The sequence below is a fragment of the Heterocephalus glaber genome, unplaced genomic scaffold (assembly GCF_053883595.1).
Source record: "Heterocephalus glaber isolate CG9 unplaced genomic scaffold, H.glaber_assembly_v1.0 deba00001428, whole genome shotgun sequence".
Taxonomy (NCBI): domain Eukaryota; kingdom Metazoa; phylum Chordata; class Mammalia; order Rodentia; family Bathyergidae; genus Heterocephalus; species Heterocephalus glaber.
The window spans coordinates 10,836,787-10,855,443 of record NW_028258293.1 but is presented as its reverse complement, the minus strand read 5'-3'; the positions used below and the strand labels follow the sequence as shown (position 1 = coordinate 10,855,443).

The following is an 18,657-nucleotide window of genomic DNA, read 5'->3' as shown; positions in this document are numbered from 1 at the left end:
AACCACCAACCACCAAGATGACTGATAAGAGCCGGAGAAAGGGAGTAAATCAGAGAAGCTGGGCGCAACTATTTAGTGAGGCAGGGAGACCTAGATTCTAGGGACTCCAAGGCCTGCCCTTCCTTCCTCTCATGGAGGAAAGTGCCCCTGGCTGGTGAAAGCCCCCATGCCTCCTGGAGACCTCCTCTGTGCCTGGTGTTTAGTATTAGCCATGTTGCATCCGAAAAGCCCAAAGCTTTCCCTGTCACTGGCTTTCTCTGTTAAAAATTGTCTTTTTTCCTTCCCCTTCCCCATTTTTGCTTGCGTTTTCTCTGGCAGGTTAATGAGGTAAGCAAGACCAACTTTCCTATCAGATACCAAGCTAACCCATCCATTGATATGACTAACCTCGCCCTGGCACCTGGCACCCCGTCTGCGCACCCCGCTTTGTTGCTGTGTAACTCATCCTCCCGACACCCATCTGCTGAGCCAGGCTCTGTCTTGCTGTTGGCATCTAGTCTTGAACTCAGAGTAGGCATGGAATGTTACCTGAGGTCCAGTCCTCCCAGCTGTCAGCACCGATAACTCTTCTTCCCTTAATGCACTGATTCCAGAGAGCCGTGGGCGCCTGTTCTGTTGGTGGGGGGATTCGGGAGAATTAATTGCTCTTTTGTATGCATGTCTGGCTAGCCAAGGCCTAGGCATTGGTGCAGCCCCTGCAAGACTGACAGTCTTGCATATTCAGTTACGCAGCTCCTTCAAGCAAGCTTTTGGAAAGAAGAAGTCCCCTAAGTCGGCATCCTCTCATTCGGACATTGAGGAGATGACGGATTCTTCTTTGCCTTCCTCACCAAAGTTACCACACAACGGCTCCACAGGATCCACCCCATTGCTGAGGAATTCTCACTCCAACTCTCTGTAAGTCTGTCTGTTGGAGTCACCCTGTCTGTCACATGATGTCTTGAGCCCCTAAGAAGCCTCCCCAAACACACACAGGCTGTGAGTCCTGTTATGACACGCCTCCTTGGGACCTTCTTTTTCTGCTTTAAGGGGACTTTGCTTGGTTTTCCCATGTTTTGGGAATGGGAAGGTTGAGTGAGAAAGAAAACTCAGGTTTAGGTTACGGTGTTATTGGTGCCTGAGATCAGTAGCTGGCCTTAAAGTGACTTAACTTTGCATTTCTTGCCATGTCAAAGTGGGATAATGACTGTTGTCTCCTTATCCTAAGGATTGAACAAGATAAATTGATGTAAAAGAGCCAGAACCATTTTCCATGATGGGTAGGCAGTGTTAGGAGTGTTGGCAGTTTTTGCTAAAGTTCTGGTTCATTTGGGTGACAAGACTTAGACCATACCTTTCTTCTTCGATTAAAATTTGTTAACTCTTTGATGTCAGTAACTGGATCTATAAAAGCTGGAGAGATTTAGCGACAGTCCTCTTTACCAAAGGATTGTGGATTTTGTAAAGTGATTCATTCTACTGAACTTTCTATGAGATGGCAGCTTGTACGTCACTGTTCCCCGGGCTACTGGAGAAGAGCCATCTGCCCTTGCCCATCCTGCTTCCAGGGTTTCAGCTGTGCTTCAGACCTCACACAGGCCCGGAGAGGCCCTGTCTCTCACACCAAGAGCAGGAATGTCTTGGTGCAGGGGAGTGGGGACCCTGGTATCCACTCAGAAAGTGGCACACCTGGCTCCCTGCAGCAGAGGGAGGCTGCCTCTGCCCCTTTCATGTGGCTGAATTCCATGTGAGACCATGCTGTGCTGGGTTTAGACTCATCCATGATGAACAAGATCACATGTAGTCTGCAAGGAAAGCTACCAGCCAGAGGAGACAGTTCCTAGGAGGAGAGGGGATCTGGGACTGTGGTCAGAGTAGCCATTGGGTAGGGTTAGAAAGAGGAGGCTGGTGATATACATCCCAGTTTCTGGGTTGGTTAATATGGAGGCGATTGCATCTGCTTCACTGGATGCTTGAGAGAGGCAAATTAGGTAGTATGAAAGGCCTGCATCTCCCCATTCTGTCATGCTTCATTCTCAGGAGGCTCTGTCAATAGAGCCGACACTGTGTCTGCTTACCCAGCCAGCCTTCTGAGGGCAGCAGCCTGTGCTAGCGCCCAAGCCCTGCCCAGGTGGCTTCTAGATGGGTGGTGGAAGAGCAGGGAAGATGGGACTGTCCAGAGGCCAGGTCTCTGACACACCAACTGCACGGAAGATGGGAAGCAGAAGAGTGGAAACCATCCCCACCACCCCCTTGTGAAAGATGGGGCCACCCAGGCTGGCCATTGCATGGAGATGATCAGCTCCTGCACTGTTAGGGCACTGTACTAACAGGGTGGCCACAGGGACGTGGACTTCTTTTACGGAAGAGGGTAACATCTTGAGGAGAGGAAGAGGAAGAGGAACTCTGAAGGGCTGGGCCTCAGTCTGTCCGTGCAGTGCCTCATGTTTTCTTGAGTGACGGATTGGATGAATAGTGGAGAACGTGGTTCCTCCTTGGTCAGCTGTGTGCCCAGCAGATAAACACAGGTCAGTCTCATACAGGCCATCCTCCATCCCAAGCCTCCCCATTCACTCATTCCCTCACAAGAAGAAGGAAGCCATGGTCTACCCTTGGTATACTGATTTGAACTCTTGTTTTGCTTAGCCAGGGTAGCAGAGCATTGTGTGCCTGGTGTCCTGCAGGGTCTAAGGAGCACGTTACCCAGGTGCCCACCCTGGGGAGAGTAGGGACTGCTGGGGACATGACACAGTGCTGCTTGCTGCCCTCCTGAGCCACCACTCAGTGACATGCACCTTTCCTAGCTCTGTTACAGCAGCATCGGGGACCAAGAGAGCTCCATCTCTGGAGCTATGTGCCTTGGGTTGGAGGTGGATGTTAAATGGAGAATCCTGAATAAAGTAGAAGAGTCAGGTAGCACAGAGGGTTAATGCTATGAATGAAAATGGTCTGGAATACAGAGTACTTGGCAGCAGCTTGAGATGGGGTGGTCAGGAAAGGCCCCTCTGAGAAGGTGACATTTCAGCTGAGGTCTTTGTATGGGAGGAACCACCACTTAGTTCTGGTCGGTAACTCTAGCTGCTGTAACAAACTCGATCGCAAGCTCAGTGGCTTTCCTTAACGCTGTTTATTTCTGCCCTGCTCCAAAACCAATGCGAATCTCCTCGTCAGCAGATAGCCCTCCCTGACCGAGTCCTCTGCTTGGCGCTCTGTTTCCAGCCAGGGCAGGCGAGAGGGGAGGAAGTGGAGGAGATCCTGCTGGAGGGTTTTATGGGCCAGGCCTGGAAGAGGTGCCTCTCCCTTCTCCCCAGTCCACTGACCAGGTCTGAGGGCTGCCCCATCTGCAGGGGAAGATGTGAAGGAGGAAAAGGGCTTTGGTGGCCAGATCCGCCTCCCAAACAGCACAAAGAACCAAGAGTGGAACCTGGCTGGATCTGTCAGAGAAAGAGGGGTGGCCAGCCTGGCTGTCCCTGGACCTCGAGGAGCAGAGTGGTAGGAAGAGGGGCTGCAGCAATAGGCAGGGCCTCAGCATGCAAAGTCTGGGCCCAAAGGAAAGTTGCTCCTGAGTTCATGTGCAGTGGGCAGGCCTGAGGAAGTCTTGGGCAGAGAGGGGAATAATCTGAAAGAGTGCTCTGTGCACAGGAATGTACAGAGCAGGAGTGAAGGGAGGGGCGTCACAGACGCAGCAGTCCCTTCCCATGGTCCATGCCGCTCTGCCTACAAGCTGTTCTTTGACCACCGCAGTCCCACTCCCTGCCTCAAGACCTCTGCCCTCACTGTGCACCTGATCTGATGCATTCCCCCTCGGGACAGTCACATCTTCAGGTCAGCGTGGCCTTATGAAGGCCTGGCCTGTCCACCTTGCATAAAGCAACACCCAGCAAAGCCCTGCACTCCCTGCCAGCCCTTTCCCCCTGCTTCCTTTTTTACCGTTGTACTTATTGCCATCTGATGTATAAATTCCCCTTGGTTTTTGGTTCTTTGTCCCTCACCCTACCCCTAAAGGCTCCATGGAAGTAGGTACCATATTGGTTTCACAGGCACCCGACTATTTGGTGATGTGAATGAACGATGGTATTGGTGAGTCCTTGATGAATTCAGTTCTGGAAGCAAAGCTGAGGGCATGTGGTGGTAGAGCAGACGTGTAGAATGAGGAAAAGAGAAGAAAAATCTTGGATGTTTCTGGATTTGCAGCTTGGGTGTCTGGGGTGGGTGGGAGACCCAGATGGGAGTGGGGTTTGAATCAGAAGCTCTGGCTTAGCCACAATAAGAATGAGATGCTCAGCAGACACTCATATGTTGGAGCCAGCTAGCCCGGAGTTTTGGGAGGCATAGATGGGGTGACACAGGCTCCTGGGTGGTACTGAAAGCCGAGGAACTGGAGTTCTCCCAGGGGATGGAGAGGAGGAGGAGGAGAGGGTCAAGGACTGAGCTCTGGGGCATGCTGATATTTGAAGTTGCAGAAGGAAGCAGAGCAGGCAGCGAGGTGGGAAGACACCCTGGAGAAGACAGAAGAAACTGCGAGGAGGAGGGAACCGCAAGGGGGCCACATGCCCTGGGCGGCCAAGTCACATGAGAAGAGCGGTGGCCATGCGCTCTGCTGTATGGGACCCTAAGCGAGGATGCTTCTCCCAAACCACTTTTCCCACAGGGACGGGGCAGGGCAGGCTCCTGGCTCCCAGTCCCTGTTCTTACATTCCACAGCCTCCGTGGACACTGGAGATGTTTGGTTTTGGTCAAGTTTTCCAAAGGGTGGGCTGAGAGAAAATGCTTCTTTCCAACCTTGAAAGGTTTGTAAGAATGTGCAAATCTAGATGTGAGAGGGAGTTCAAAGGAGAAAGCAAAGGCAGAGGAGTTGAGCTTAGAGAATTCCCCACCCCGTGGGCAAAAGGAATGGCCGCTGCGGGAAAGCTGTTTCCCACACATTTGAAATGAGGTATGCCCCCGACCCCACCCCTGGACAAGACGGTGGGAACATGCTGGAATAAGAGCTTAGGGCCTGGAACACATACTTGCCTCAGTAAGTGGTCCACACCTCAGACAAACAGGGATTCAGTGCCTACCGGGTACCGTTCAGGAGCGTAGCAGGACCTTCCGGGTTTGATCCCAACCTTGTGCTTGAATAGTATGATGCTGGGCATGTTCATGTCTCTGTCTCAGCCTCCTCATGTTAGAAATGGCGATAGTTACAGTACTAATAAGACCAGACACTAGAAACGATGCAAGAATAAGCCTCGGGCTGGAGGAGCCAGCAGCCAAGCAGAGGGTAACCTGTGAAGGGCAATGAAACTATTGGTGATGGAGCATAGGTCTGTGTGGGGAAGGAACCAAGCAAGGGAAAGGGAATGCTTTATCTTAGACAGTAGGAGCAGGGCCAAAAAACTAGTTCAGACTGCTATAAGAGAACTTGTTTTCCCTAGCATCTCTGTGTTGTAGGGTATCCTTCTCAGGTAGCTGATTCTGGAAGGCTCCTATAACCCCAACACAAATTGACTTCATTTTAGTTTGCTTCTCTTTTGTCATAGACTATTTTCTGTTGCTATAATGGAAAGCTACAGACTGGTTGTATATAAAGACAAGAAGTTTATTTAGCTCGTGGTTCTGGCGTGAGGGCCTAGCTGGGTGGTGGAGGGCATCGAATGATGAGACGGAGCAAGCCTACTCACTTGGTCTTTCTTCCTCCTCTATAAAGACACAAATTCAGTTCCGAGCCTCATTCCCAGTGACCTCATGTAATGCTAATTACTCTCAAAGGCCCCTCCTCCAGAGATCCCTAACACATGGCTTTGGGGATGATGTTCACCGTGAGTTTGGAAGTGGACAGACACGCAGGCCGTAGCACCTGTGGAAAGTCATCGATGGGCCAAGCTCTGCAGAGTAACCCATATGGGGAAATATTGGGGGAAAGGTACAGACCATGTGATGGGGACTGGAGCAGAGTGCCTCGCCCTGGGGCGCAGGGCAGACCAGTCCGACACCCTGGGGACCCGAGCAGACTGTTCTGTGCAGGGTGTGGTTTGGCTCAGAATGGAGTGTCGCATTGGAAACTTTACCCTCCACTGAAACCAGGAAGCCCTAGTCCTCTCAGGAAAGAGCCAGTTTTTACAAGCTCCCCCTGCAAACCACTCCCCGCCTAAAAAAAAAAAGCATAGCTCTGTAGATAAAGCTTGCAAACTGCAGGACTATTCCGAGCCCAGAGCTGGGGCTGGTGGTCGAGGTGTGATGTAAATTCTAAAGGCTCTTCTGTGTCTCTGGCCCTTTTAGCCCTAAATCTATTGGCTTCAGTTCTCCTGGGCATGAAATAGGACTAACAACATTTTCAGGAGTGCCTTGCACTTTTCAAGATGTTGAAGCTGAGAAGCTCCCTTGGTCCCTGATAACTTTTAAAAATAAGAAGAGGCTCTACTCTTAAATCCAAACAGACCAGATCAGGTATTGGTCAAGAAAATAGCACCAGAAAGATTTGGTTGTTCAAGTGCTAAATTTTTCTTCTAGTTCTTCCCATCCCCAAAATACAATTGTGTCTCTTTTAATAGTTTTATAAATTGTTTTCCTTTAGCAATTAAAATGTCCACCCCCTCCCCTAGCTTTTATAGGTCAGGTTTTGTTTGGCCCTAAATCCAGCACTTGGGTCTTGGAGAGCAGGCTCATGAGGCCCCTCTGCGGTGACCACAAGCTCCCGTTGCGTTCACACATAATCAGCTTCAGCTCTGTAACTTTATGAACTTGAGGTTTGGAGGTTTTAGGGTTGTTGTTTTTTCTCCCTGTTTCCAGTCCAGTAAGCGTCAAAGCTTTCTATTCTGGATCACCCAATACCCCAGATGCTATGATCTTTACAATCCATAGCACTGTTTGTTTGTTTTTTCAATAGAACTATCTTTTTCGAACACTCCATTTCATCATGACTTTGGGGGTCTTCCATTCTGCACTGACCTGCCAGGAGTCTAGAGAGGACCCTAACTCATCAAGAAAGGAGCCCACCCCAGCCTTTTCTTCAGAAAGAGGCACTTGGCAGGGCCCCGTGGTGACCTTGAGCCCATGGAGAGCTGGAAAAGACGGACGAGCAGCCAAGCAGCTACAGGGCTGACAGATGAAACTTTGGCTTCCCTGTTACATTGTCCTCTCTGCTTTGTAAGCCCTGAAAATGTTTCTCCTTTTGCTCTGAGTGTAGGAGGCAAATCCAGTGAGATCAGAGACAGATAAACTTCTTCCCGTATCTTTAAGTTTTCTCCTTTTGGGGTCAAGACAAGTCATCCCGGGCTGTTTAACCTTGGAGTTTCTAATCAGAGCATTGACCATTCTTTGAATGGGTTTAGACCTCCAAGGCCATATGGTATCATTATAGGGCCCCAGCTGTGTACACACTGGGTGGGGTGTCAAACCCTAAAGGCTACTACTACCTTCTGCTGTCTCCCGCTTATCTCTCGATTATTGAATTTTGCAGAAAGGCACATGACAGCCATTCCGATTGCCAAATCTGCAAAGCAAGAGTGGACCACTGCTCAGGAGGGGACTGAAAGGAGATGAACTCGGAACCACTGTTGTCATTAAGTCATTAACGTTCCCTTGCCCTAGAATCTCAGAGTGCATGGATAGTGAAGCTGAGACGGTCATGCAGCTCCGGAACGAGCTGAGAGACAAGGAGATGAAGCTGACAGACATCCGCCTGGAAGCCCTCAGCTCTGCCCACCAGCTCGACCAGCTCCGGGATGCCATGAATAGGATGCAGGTAAGAGCCAGGGACAGGGCACAGACCCTAAAGACTTCAAGGAAGGAGCCCCAGGCAGCTGCTCTCTGCCAGGCCCCAGGGCTGCATTAGAATCTGGGAGCCCCCTCCGCTTTCTCTTTCAGTTATGTCCACATATTGTTCTGACTGGTCTCATGAATGTTCAAGAGTGATCCTGACCCTCCTGCTTGGAGCGTGGTCCCCTTCGCCGGCCTTCGAGCCTTCTGTGGGTCCTTTTCACTCCTCATCCACCCTGCTCTCCCCTGCTCTGCTTCTTACATTCTGCCTGGGCCAGGTGTAGCCCAGACTGCTCCCTCTGCAGGCCCTGGGCACTTCTGTATTGGACTCTTCCCCAGAGCCGAGCCTGATGCCTCTGCCCATACAAAACCTTTGCAGGTCCTGCAGTTGCAGGTCATTCCCTCCCCGGAATATGACTGTAGATTTGTTCTTACAGGCTCTCCCTCATCTGTCATGGAGAGATGATGTCCAGATCTTCTGAGATATATTTTGTATCCTCTGGCTATAACATCTTCTTTGCACACACTAAGTTCTTTATAAATATTCACAGAATGAAGGACTCCTGTGGGATGTGCTAACAGGAACCTCCCAGGAGAGCAGCGTTTCCCAAAGGTGATCCCTGGAATGCTCTTTCCATGGGAGGATCTGTGACAGGAGAGTTCCTTCATCACATGCATTTGAGAAATAAGTGCCTCTTAGATTCTCAAAGAACAGCTCATGAAAGGCTCTGAGAAGTCCTGCAGTAAAGAAACCTGGCAAACCCAGTTTCACAAACTCTTAGATTCCATGCAGCAGATGCTGGGAATGCCAAGCTTCTCAGAGCTGCTTTTCAAAGCCCAGTTCTCCGGGAAGGATGACGGTGACTGGCCTACCAGGCCCATCTGTGTATGCAGCAAAAGGCGAATCTCTGTGCATGTCACTTACCTCGGCTGGGCAAGACCCCTAGTTTCTGCAGGGAATTTTAGATCTTCCTTTTTCCTATTACATCCACTTACCAAGAGTTTCCACCTCTACTCTTTGCAGAGTGAAATCGAGAAGCTCAAAGCTGAGAATGACCGGCTGAAGTTGGAGTCTCAGGGCAGCGGCTGCAGCCGGGCACCCTCCCAGGCATCCATCTCCGTGTCCCCTCGCCAGTCGCTGGGCCTCTCCCAGCACAGCCTGAACCTCACCGAGTCGACCAGCCTGGGTGAGTGGCTCGCGGAGCTGGGGCAGGCTGGGACCTGCAGTTGGCACTCTGGTCTCGGGGCAGGAGCCCAGGAGAAAAGGATCAGCAGATGACACAGAGGCAGCAGGCGTGTGTGCGCTGGGGTGTGTGTGCCTGGGTGTGCGTCTGCTACCAACATAAGCCCAGCCGCGAGAGCACTCTCATGCTTTGCTCCAGCACCCCAGTTCTCCAAGCCGTGTGCTTGGAACCCCGCCCACCACGCTGAGTTCTGTTTGATCCATTTTAAGAGCTGACCCGCTAGCAGAATGCTGCATACTCCTCCCCATGGTAGCAGGTCCCCTGTCGGGCAGTGGCTTGGCCCGTGACCTTCCTGCCTTCAGGATGGATTCCATCATCAGCCAACATGAGCTGGGTTTTCTTTGTGAGCATATCGAGGCTGATGCTTTTCTTTTTTATCCATGATGCTGCTGTTGCTATTATTGTTTTGGTTGAGTCTCCCTCACACATCCATTCAGCAAGATGCATCGTCAGCCTGCTGGCTCCTTGGTTGGTCCACTGTGGTTTTTTGTGATCATCCTCCATTCTGCCCTCCTCCCCACCCCCTCCCCTGCACCCCCACACCTGGTTTGTCCCGCTGCTGGGCCCACCGGCAGCGGGGGCGTCAGGAAGCCGGCTTTGCTGTCCCCATGTGCCTAAGGCTGTTGATGTTTTCCATTCGCAGACATGTTGCTGGATGACACTGGTGAATGCTCGGCTCGGAAGGAAGGAGGCAGGCATGTTAAGATAGTTGTCAGCTTTCAGGAGGAAATGAAGTGGAAGGAGGTTAGTTGGATCCCTCTCCCTGCTCTGCCTGACCCTTCCCCAGGTAGAACTAACTAGCTTAGTGATTTCTTCGTGATACTGTTTCACCTGAGGTGACTTGGAAATCCTACTAATACTTTTCTGAATACAGTAGTCCCCCCTTACTCATCTGAGACACAGTCCCAGACCCCAGCAGATGCCTGAACCATCGGATAGCACCAACCCAACATGTGTGATGTCTTTTCCTATGTACATATCTGTGATAAAATTGAGTGTGTAAATGTGGAACTTTAAGAGATTAACAACAACTAATAACAAAATAGAACAATTGGAACATACTGCGATGTCCGAGGCCACTAAAACACGGAAAGAGAAACCTTGGGTAAGCGGAGACTACTGTAGCCCTCATCCCAGCAGCCATTTGACGGTTGAGGTGAACGGATGGCATTTCCTTTATTCTTGAATTGAGAGTCTAATAAAGCGCACTAAAAACAGCCCCGCGTCACACTTTCCTGCAATTAACAGGCCACTAGCATCCTTCCAGATGGCTTTTCTGAATTTAATTTATTCCCCACGCATTTCCAAGGCAGCTTAAGCGCATTTAGTTCATAAGGCACAGGAATACGATGACTGATCCCACCTGGTCAAGAGCACCAGGCTGTGGGCAGTGGGCACCTAGAGAGGCCCACAACTCCAGGGCTCCCACGGAGGGCTGACTGGAGCTGGTGGGGCGCCCCATGTTCCCAAGCCCGTGCTGAGCTCCACAGTAGATATGGGGTTGTGTCTTAGTCAGAGATTAAATCCCAACATGCTCTCGGTTACCTTGGCTTAATAAGTAAGTGGGAGGTGCCCACCCCAGTCATGATTTCAAGTCCCTTCCTATTTTTGGTTTTTTATTTCTTAGCATTTCTAGCCAATATGCTAGTATCCTTTCCAGCAGCTGAGGAACCTGCAATGCCCATAGGCGCAGTGTCTAAAAAAAAAGCCAGGCTTTTCTCTGCCACAATTTCCCCCGTGTGGCTAGCTTGTTAGCCTCGCTGAAGGGAGAAGTCCAGAATTTGGGGCTTTCGTGTCATCTAGCCTAGAAAGAGACACCACATAGCTCCAGTCTCAGAACCTGGCTAAAGGAGTGGTGGGCTGTCGGGGAGAATTCCACTCCCGCAGTGTTCTTGCAGTAAATGTGGGAGACACCTGGGAATGTCACCAATTCTAGGGATCATCAGCATGAACCCATAGAGCTTGCATTTTTCCAAAGTTTCAAACAGTTGCAACAGGTCTGGGTCACTACAGCATCCGGGTGAGATTGGCTGACCAGGAGTTATTAGCTGCATCTTACCGCTGCAAAACTCAGGACTCAAATATCACTTATTGGAGGCCGCAGAGCAAGCCCAGGTCAGGTCACCTTGCTAAAAGGCTGGTGCTCTTTTCTTTGCTGAGTTTGCTTACCTGCTGTATGCCTCTACCTCCCTTCCCACCCCACCCTTTCCTAACCTTGGCCTTATGAGCATGGGAGATACTCAAAAAATCAGCAGAATGGAATGTTCTGTCCGCTTGTCAATGATCGATGTGTAGGCAGAGATGCAAAAGAAGTAGAAAAAAGGATTACTTTTTGGCAGTCTTCCCAGAGCTTCACTCGTTTTCTAAGTTGAACATGTTTTAACTTTTAATAAGAAGAAAATAATAAATGTTACTTAAAAGCCTCCCAGAAGAGAAAAGTAAAGTTAAAATGGAAATAAAAACACATTATGTTCTGAAATTCAAAATCTAGCAAGGACCCAAACTTGATATATATGTAAAAAAAAAAAGACAGAAATAGCCCAAACTAAATATAAGCAGAATAACTCATTATATATGAGTTATAAATATATACAGAAGATATCATTATGTATGAGTTGTGTCCAGAACCTGTGAAGCAGCATAAGCTCTGAGCCAGGTGATTTAATCACTGAAGACTTCCTGGAAGAGGTGAGTTCTTAAACCAGGCTTGGCAGAGGTCAGAGAGGATTCCAGACAACGGGTGTCTGACCTGTGCACTGTGCAAGGTATGCACTTAACAGAGGGTTCCAGGTTCCAGGCAAGATGTTTTTGTCTTCCTGGCCCATTGCAGTTTTAGCAGAAGAGTGAGGAAAGGTCTTAAGGGAATTGCATTCCGTCTAAGTTATGCCTGGTGTTGAAACAAGTAGGGCTTTCATTCCCCTCTCAGCACTGGTGGACGCCTAAGGCAGCCTGAGTCCTCTGCTGAACCGTGTCAGAAGGATCCGCTGTTTTTCACCTGCCTGCATTTCCTTGCCCTTAGGATTCCAGGCCACACCTCTTTCTGATCGGCTGCATTGGTGTTAGTGGCAAGACCAAGTGGGATGTGCTGGACGGGGTGGTTAGACGGCTCTTCAAAGTAAGTGCCAAGGAGGAAGCTGCAGTGTGGGTCCGGGCCGGGCCAGGCCGGGCTGGGGAGGGAGGGAGGAGGTGGCTCCGTCCTGAACTTGGCCATGCGTCTGTCCTGCCCCTCCTTCGTGTCCTTGTGTAGCTGGCTCTGAAGGGCGGTGGGCAGTACAGACTGATGGGCCAGGCTTTGCTGCCTGCTCTCGGCAGTGGCTCACCAGCTCATGAGTGGCATTTGGCCGGCGATTCCAGCCTCTCCCATGAACTGCTCATGTCCCCTTTCCCCTTTAACCCTATAATTGTATGCTTTAAATCTGCTTTGGAGTCTGTCACCTGTGGCCAGAGCTGAGAAGCACATTTCAGTGCTTCATTTTGGGGGCAGAGGTTGGCATATTCCACTGTGCCCAGAACCCTGTGCCGATGCTTCGGACACTCTGGTTTGTGCTACAGAGGACAGTCATGTCCCTCAATGACCACTGTCAAGGGTGCTGGCGATGATCTTGCTCATCTTGTCAGTCACAGTGCATTGGGTGCCCGCCACAGGGGCAACGACTAATAAATACCAAGGCAAACCTTGGAATGAAAGGTGATTTGGAAGAAGCTTTTGGGTCCTTTTCTCCATTTTCTTTGTTTGAGTGGCCACAAAGACTTTATCGAATTATTGAAAATGCTGGCATGTAAGTATTCACATACGTACATAAAATAGTTACATGGAAGCCTCAGGTCACTGGGATACACACGTGAGCCTGGCAGAAAGCAGACTGGACCCGGCCTGGAGCTGCAGGGCCTGGGAAATCAGGTGTCCTCCCAGAGATCTGGAGAATGGGGGAGAAGAGGAATGGTCACTTTAGGGGTTTGGCGATGCTTAGGGCTCTAACTGAAGAGCCCCTTACCAGTCTTCAGGACACAGGTGCCTGTCCTTTTCTCTGTTGTCCTATAGTACATCAGCAGCCATCGGTGTTCATTCATCAGATCGCCTGAATAGTCGTAGTGGCCCACTTTTCTGCACCTGCAACCTTGCTGAGCCCTTTATTTCCCCCATTTAAAGATGAGGAAAGGGAAGCACAAGGCCCTGAGTTCGATCCCCGGTACCAAAAAAAAAAAAAGGTTGAGGAAAGGGAGACTCAGGTTAGGGCACTGATCTAAGAAGTAGACCGAGGGTCTAGTATAGTTAGTCTGACATTAAAACATGACCCATTCACCGTTGACTCTGTAGCAAGTAGATCCAGGTGGCTTCACATGGAGAAAATTCTGTTCCTTGACCAAAAATTGTTCTCTATTTTGGCCAGCAGGGCTCTAGAAATGTGACCAGGCAAGAGACATGAATGCCTTAGGACAGAACAATTCTGCTACCTCTGCCAAAACCTTACTTAGCTTTGCCTTTAAGTCTGCCATGGATTTGAAAGACAACACAGTTGTGCTGGTGCATGCCTGTAATCCCAGCTACTCAGGAGGCTGAGGCGGGAGGATGCCAAGTCTGAGGCCAGCTTGGACAACTTAGCAATACTAAGTCTCAAAACGAAAAAAGGGCTGGGATGTAGCTGAGTGGTAGAGAACCCCTGGGCTTGATCCCTAATGCTGCAAAGAAGAGAGAAAGACAGCCAGCCAGACAGAGAACAGCCTGGGTTTCTGGGGCATCGCTGTGGTACCTAAGGAACTAGACCTTTCTGTCCTGCTCCTGGGACTCACCTCCAATGTTATCTGGGTACCTGCGCCTTAGTTCATGCCCACTGACCCAAAGCCGTCTGGTCATCCACAAGGGAACACTGTGCAAATACAGCGCACATTTTCCCCTTAACAGTGGTACAACTGCTTTTGTCTAGCAGCCTTGGGTGTTGCTGTTAGTTATCAGCATGGTCTTTTACTCTGAAGAGGCCGGTGGAGAGATTTCCTGTCAGAATTACATTTTCAGGAATTTCCCAGCACCCTCGCACGCCCTGATGCCTGCAAGACTTTGGCTGAACTTAGGAAAAGAAGCCTCGCCTTTCCATGCTTGGCTCCTCCAGACTAAACGTTTGCAGTCTTGTTGGGGGTTTATTTTTTCCCCCCTCAGCCCTAACCAGATGCATTTGTATTGGAAGAGACCTGGGATGGATACCCAGGCTCGATCCCCATAGAGTCGGTGCTCTGCTCTCGTCCCAGGGCTGAGCTGACACAGGGGGTGTGGTCGCAAATCACCCCCTGACAGCGAGAGTCGCAGGCAGCCTTGTGCCACCTCCTTTACTTCTCCCAGGAGTACATCATCCACGTGGACCCCGTGAGCCAGCTGGGGCTGAATTCAGACAGTGTCCTCGGCTACAGCATTGGGGAAATCAAGCGAAGCAACGGTTCTGAGACCCCCGAGCTCCTCCCCTGCGGCTACCTGGTGGGCGAGAACACTACCGTCTCCGTGAGCGTCAGAGGTACCTGGCTGGTGGTGGCAGAGGGTGGGGCTTTCTGGAATCATGTAGGAGCTTTGTGACGTGGCCCAGGAAATTGTGGACGTGGTTCTGTTTGTGCGTGTCTATGTAGGTTGGTTATTTTTTTTCTCCTTCGACCACAATTAACTCTTACCTAAGAAAGTTGAATGTCTTTAGCTTTTTTAACTACCATCAGAAACAAATCAGTTTATTGTTGAAATTAAATATCAAAAGGTCTCATTAGCCTATGACTGTGAGATGATGAAACCTTCATAACCCCATTGAAATGGTTCTTGCTAGCAAGCTTTGGATGCAGTCCCGCTCTGTAGATGAGGAAACCACGACGTGCCATAGGCTACGAGCTACCACTCGGAGAATCCTAACAAATTGGTGGACCTCCTGCCCGTGCTTGGTGCTCCCTAAGCTTCCGCTGCCTCCCTGCCCAAGGATGTGAAGCCCCAGGCCAAAGTGTGGTCCACAGAACCCTGAGTTTCAAAGTTGCACAAGGGGGAAAAATACTTCACAGCCAAATGCGTATGGGAAACAGCGTCATTATCCTCACTTGGATTTGGGGCCAGGGGCTTATGTACACTGGTCCTTTAATATCCCGGCTCCTGCTGTTAAAAAGCCTCTGTAACCCAGTCTGCTCCACATATGTGTGGCTGCAAGACGCATTTATTTCCGTGTGTTATGAGCCACCTGAGTTACAGACTGCTGAACACTGAACTAGGCGCAGCCTTGGATTATGGCATTTCTTACAACTTCGGAAGGCACTGATTCGTCTGCAGTTTTTACTGTGATTTTGGAGTTGTTCCATAGGAATTTTATTTTCTGGCTGGTAGGTTTTCCAAAAGCAGCCCAGTCTGCCCATCGGCAGGGATCAAGATCCCATTTTGCTGATTACAAGTGGTGCATTGCAGCAGAGGCCTCACCCAGGCCTGCTGGCAAGTGAAATTCCACAGTCGTGCCCTTGAACTACAAGTGACAGAAACCAACTCAAATATAGCTGTATCATTAGGCGACATGTACGGTATAGGCTCAGAGAGCTGGGGAATCTAGGAGTCTCGATCTAGGTACTTGAACAGTCCTTAAAGGACAGCCTTTTACATCCAGGCTCACACTGCATTTCACCCATGCTGCCAGACATGCGTTGTTCCTCACTCATTTTCCAGGTGGGCATTACAAGCCCTGAGAGGTAAAAAACAATGACAGTGACGCCATTCTCTGCCTCTGGAGGAACGTGCCACTCTCCCCGGAGCCTGGTCCTTATTTGCTGGCTGTCAGCACATCAAGTTTGAGCATCTGGAGGAATCAGCTCAGGTTTATATTTCACTGACACCTGACTCTTGTGTTTTCCTGTGATGCTTGAAACTTAGGCTTTTAGAGCACTCAAAACCACCCGAGAGTTTGAGCTGAAAGAGATCTGTGGGCTGCAGCGATTCACCTCAGTGGAACCAGAGGGAGGGGGTGACTTCTCATTCCAAGATCGCCACTCCCTGAGGGTATTAGGGCTAAAGAGCGAAGGAAACAGCAGCACATATGCAGAGAGTATCTTAGTAATTAGTCCCTGTGGTTATTAGTAGTAGTATCGTTATTAAATTTAGATTCCGAACCCCCCATTACACACTTTGCATCCAGCTTTGAGCCAGGAGAGACTAGATTGACTTCAACAGTAGAAAGATCTTTGGCCTGTCCCAGCAGATAAGGCATTTGGGGGCTTTCATCATGGACAGTATGGAGCAGTCAGTGCTATCTATGTTAGTGCTATCTATAATCTTGGTTGGGGGAGAATTAGATATCAGTACAAAAATGTATTCGTGGACATTTGCTTACAGTGAGTAATTTTGGATAAGGAAGATGCTCTTATGAAACAGAATTGAAGCCCCCTAGAAGGGGATTTTTTAAATAGAATTACCTTAGGTTCTGGACAGCGGACCCTTGAATGGATCTTCTGTTGAGAATAATAACCAGAAAATGGCTCTTTTTTAAAGCCAACAACCCTGGTTCAGGAAGTGGTCCCAGGCAGGACAGGGGAAGGATAAATTCCCTCTGGATGATCTTGAGGATCAGACTTCTCCATATGCAACATCTCCGCCCAGATTTGCCAGCATTCACTTTCCAAAATCAAATGAATCCCTCTTGTCCGGTTCCTCACTGTCGTCTAAGTGTGGGGGGCAGGGGTGTCTGGTGGGCGGGAGAGAACAGAGGAAGAGGCAGTATTGTTGAAGCTGAGAAAGTTACAAGATGGGCCAGAAGCGCAAGTCACTGATGCCCGGGGTGGTGGCTTCCTGGAGTGGTGGCCATGTGTACCTGCAGGGGCAGCCACTTGAGGTGAGTGTGCTGCCAGGGAAAGGATCACCTCGGGCTCGGCAGTCCCAGTTAGGCGCGTACAGAGCTACCCTTTCTACCGGGCTTCAAACACGTCCTGTCTCTCAAACACAGGGCTCGCGGAAAACAGCCTGGACTCGCTGGTGTTCGAGTCCTTGATCCCCAAGCCCATCCTGCAGCGCTACGTGTCCCTGCTGGTAGAGCACCGGCGGATCATCCTCTCTGGCCCCAGCGGCACAGGCAAAACCTACCTGGCCAACCGGCTGTCAGAGTACGTGGTGCTTCGAGAGGGACGGGAGCTGACAGATGGGGTTATCGCCACCTTCAACGTGGACCATAAATCCAGCAAGGTGAGGAGGACACTCTGAGGCTGCTGCATGTTGATCCCTTTCAGAACCAAGAAGCTACTTCTGTCCTGATAGGAAAAGAGCGTTTCCTACAAGCTCCCCTGTATAAAAAGCCAGGGGATGGAGGATGGAATGGGGTGAGCAGAAAATGCTTAACTCAGATCTTCCCATCCGTGGGGAAATTTATCTAGTTCATTTACGATGCTCAGGCTACGAGTTCTTGAAGCTCCCCCAGACTTGTCCACCTCCATTTACCAAGAATTCATTATGTGCCTATCACGTGTTACTGTTTCTCCAAAACAAAACGTTTTGTGACACAGCAATAACTCAATACCAATCATAACAACAAACACCTCACATTTTCACTGTGGGCAGTGAAAATAGGACAGCACACTAGCCTTCTCACAGTGGTCCCTTCAAGGGAGCAGTTGTCACTGTCCCCATTTTACAAGGGAAGAGACAGGCTTGAGGCAGACTGGTGCCCCAGTTCACTCAGATGGTACTAAGTGGCGAAGCTGGACTTGGGTCCAGAGCCCTGCAGTCAGCAAGTAGGCTGCATCCTGCTCCCCAGCAAGCAGTGGACACCAGGGTGGATGGCACTGGACCCGGCCCAGCCCGGGCTGTGAAGTGTCCTCCGAGCCCTGTTCTGCAGTGAGTGTAGCTGGGTCACTCATTCTGGCTGGCTTTGTGCAGAGGCACCAGAGAGCCGTAAGCAAATAGGAAGGGGTCCCCTGCCTTGCGAGTCCTCGACCTCACTCCCAGGTGCTCTGTTTCCATAGCTTGTGTGGGGCCCAGACCCTGCACCATGCGCAGGCTCCCCGTGTGGGTTTGGAGTAAGGGCAGGACAGCGAGAGGCGCTCTTAGCTGAAAAGCCTCAGCAGATGGGTCGGGAGGGGACCCAGGTGTGTAGCTGCCATGGCTGCCCAGGCTGGATTTCAGTCCCCTGCATTGCCCTGGCCAGGGCGCTCTCCCAGCTGTGCCCCACTGGCACAGTGGGGAAGGGCAGAGCAAGGGCACCATGGGTTGGGGAGCCAGGAGCTCCATGCTTGTTGGTGCCTGGGGCCAAGAACCTTCAGCGCAGAGGGATGAAAGAAGGAGTAAGAAGCTGAGCTTTCTCTGTTACTCACAAAATCCACATTTTGACTTAAAAGGGAGGCCTGGGGTGAGTGTGTACGTATAGGAGATAGAGGAGGCACCACCCTGTGAGCAGTGAGACCAGGGCCTAGAACAGGACGGTGTGGTGAAGACGCACCAGGACAGGCTCCCGAGTCTGACCCCGCCCACTGCGGGCCCACAGTGCAGTGCTAGGCCCGTCACCTGACCCATGTGCTGCAGCAGCTTCTCCATCTCTACCGTGGACCCTTCACGAGCTTATGCGGCTGCAGAAGGTCACATGTCTGTGCCCACATGATGCTGGCCGCTGCTAACATGCAGCCATTCTGGCTTCTCCGGCATGTCCTCAACTCATCCTTCAGCCTTTTCCGCCCTGGTACCCCTTCTCTCCCTCTTCTCGCT

At 50.6% G+C, this 18,657-nt stretch overlaps 1 protein-coding gene across 19 annotated transcripts in view; it reads left to right on the top strand.

Moving 5' to 3' along the window:
* Nav2 (neuron navigator 2) overlaps window positions 1–18,657 on the top strand; it is a 665,125-nt gene that overhangs the window by 631,160 nt on the left and 15,308 nt on the right. For 18 of the 19 annotated variants that reach the window (XM_087211232.1, XM_087211229.1, XM_087211228.1 and 15 more), the window contains 7 exons: window positions 725–897; window positions 7,555–7,708; window positions 8,747–8,909; window positions 9,610–9,710; window positions 11,986–12,081; window positions 14,302–14,470; window positions 16,910–17,145. In XM_087211232.1, the coding sequence (XP_087067358.1) occupies window positions 725–897; window positions 7,555–7,708; window positions 8,747–8,909; window positions 9,610–9,710; window positions 11,986–12,081; window positions 14,302–14,470; window positions 16,910–17,145 (1,092 nt within the window). Of the gene's footprint in view, window positions 1–724; window positions 898–7,554; window positions 7,709–8,746; window positions 8,910–9,609; window positions 9,711–11,985; window positions 12,082–14,301; window positions 14,471–16,909; window positions 17,146–18,657 lie in introns of those variants that run through there. The other variant, XR_015451332.1, reaches the window with a different exon arrangement.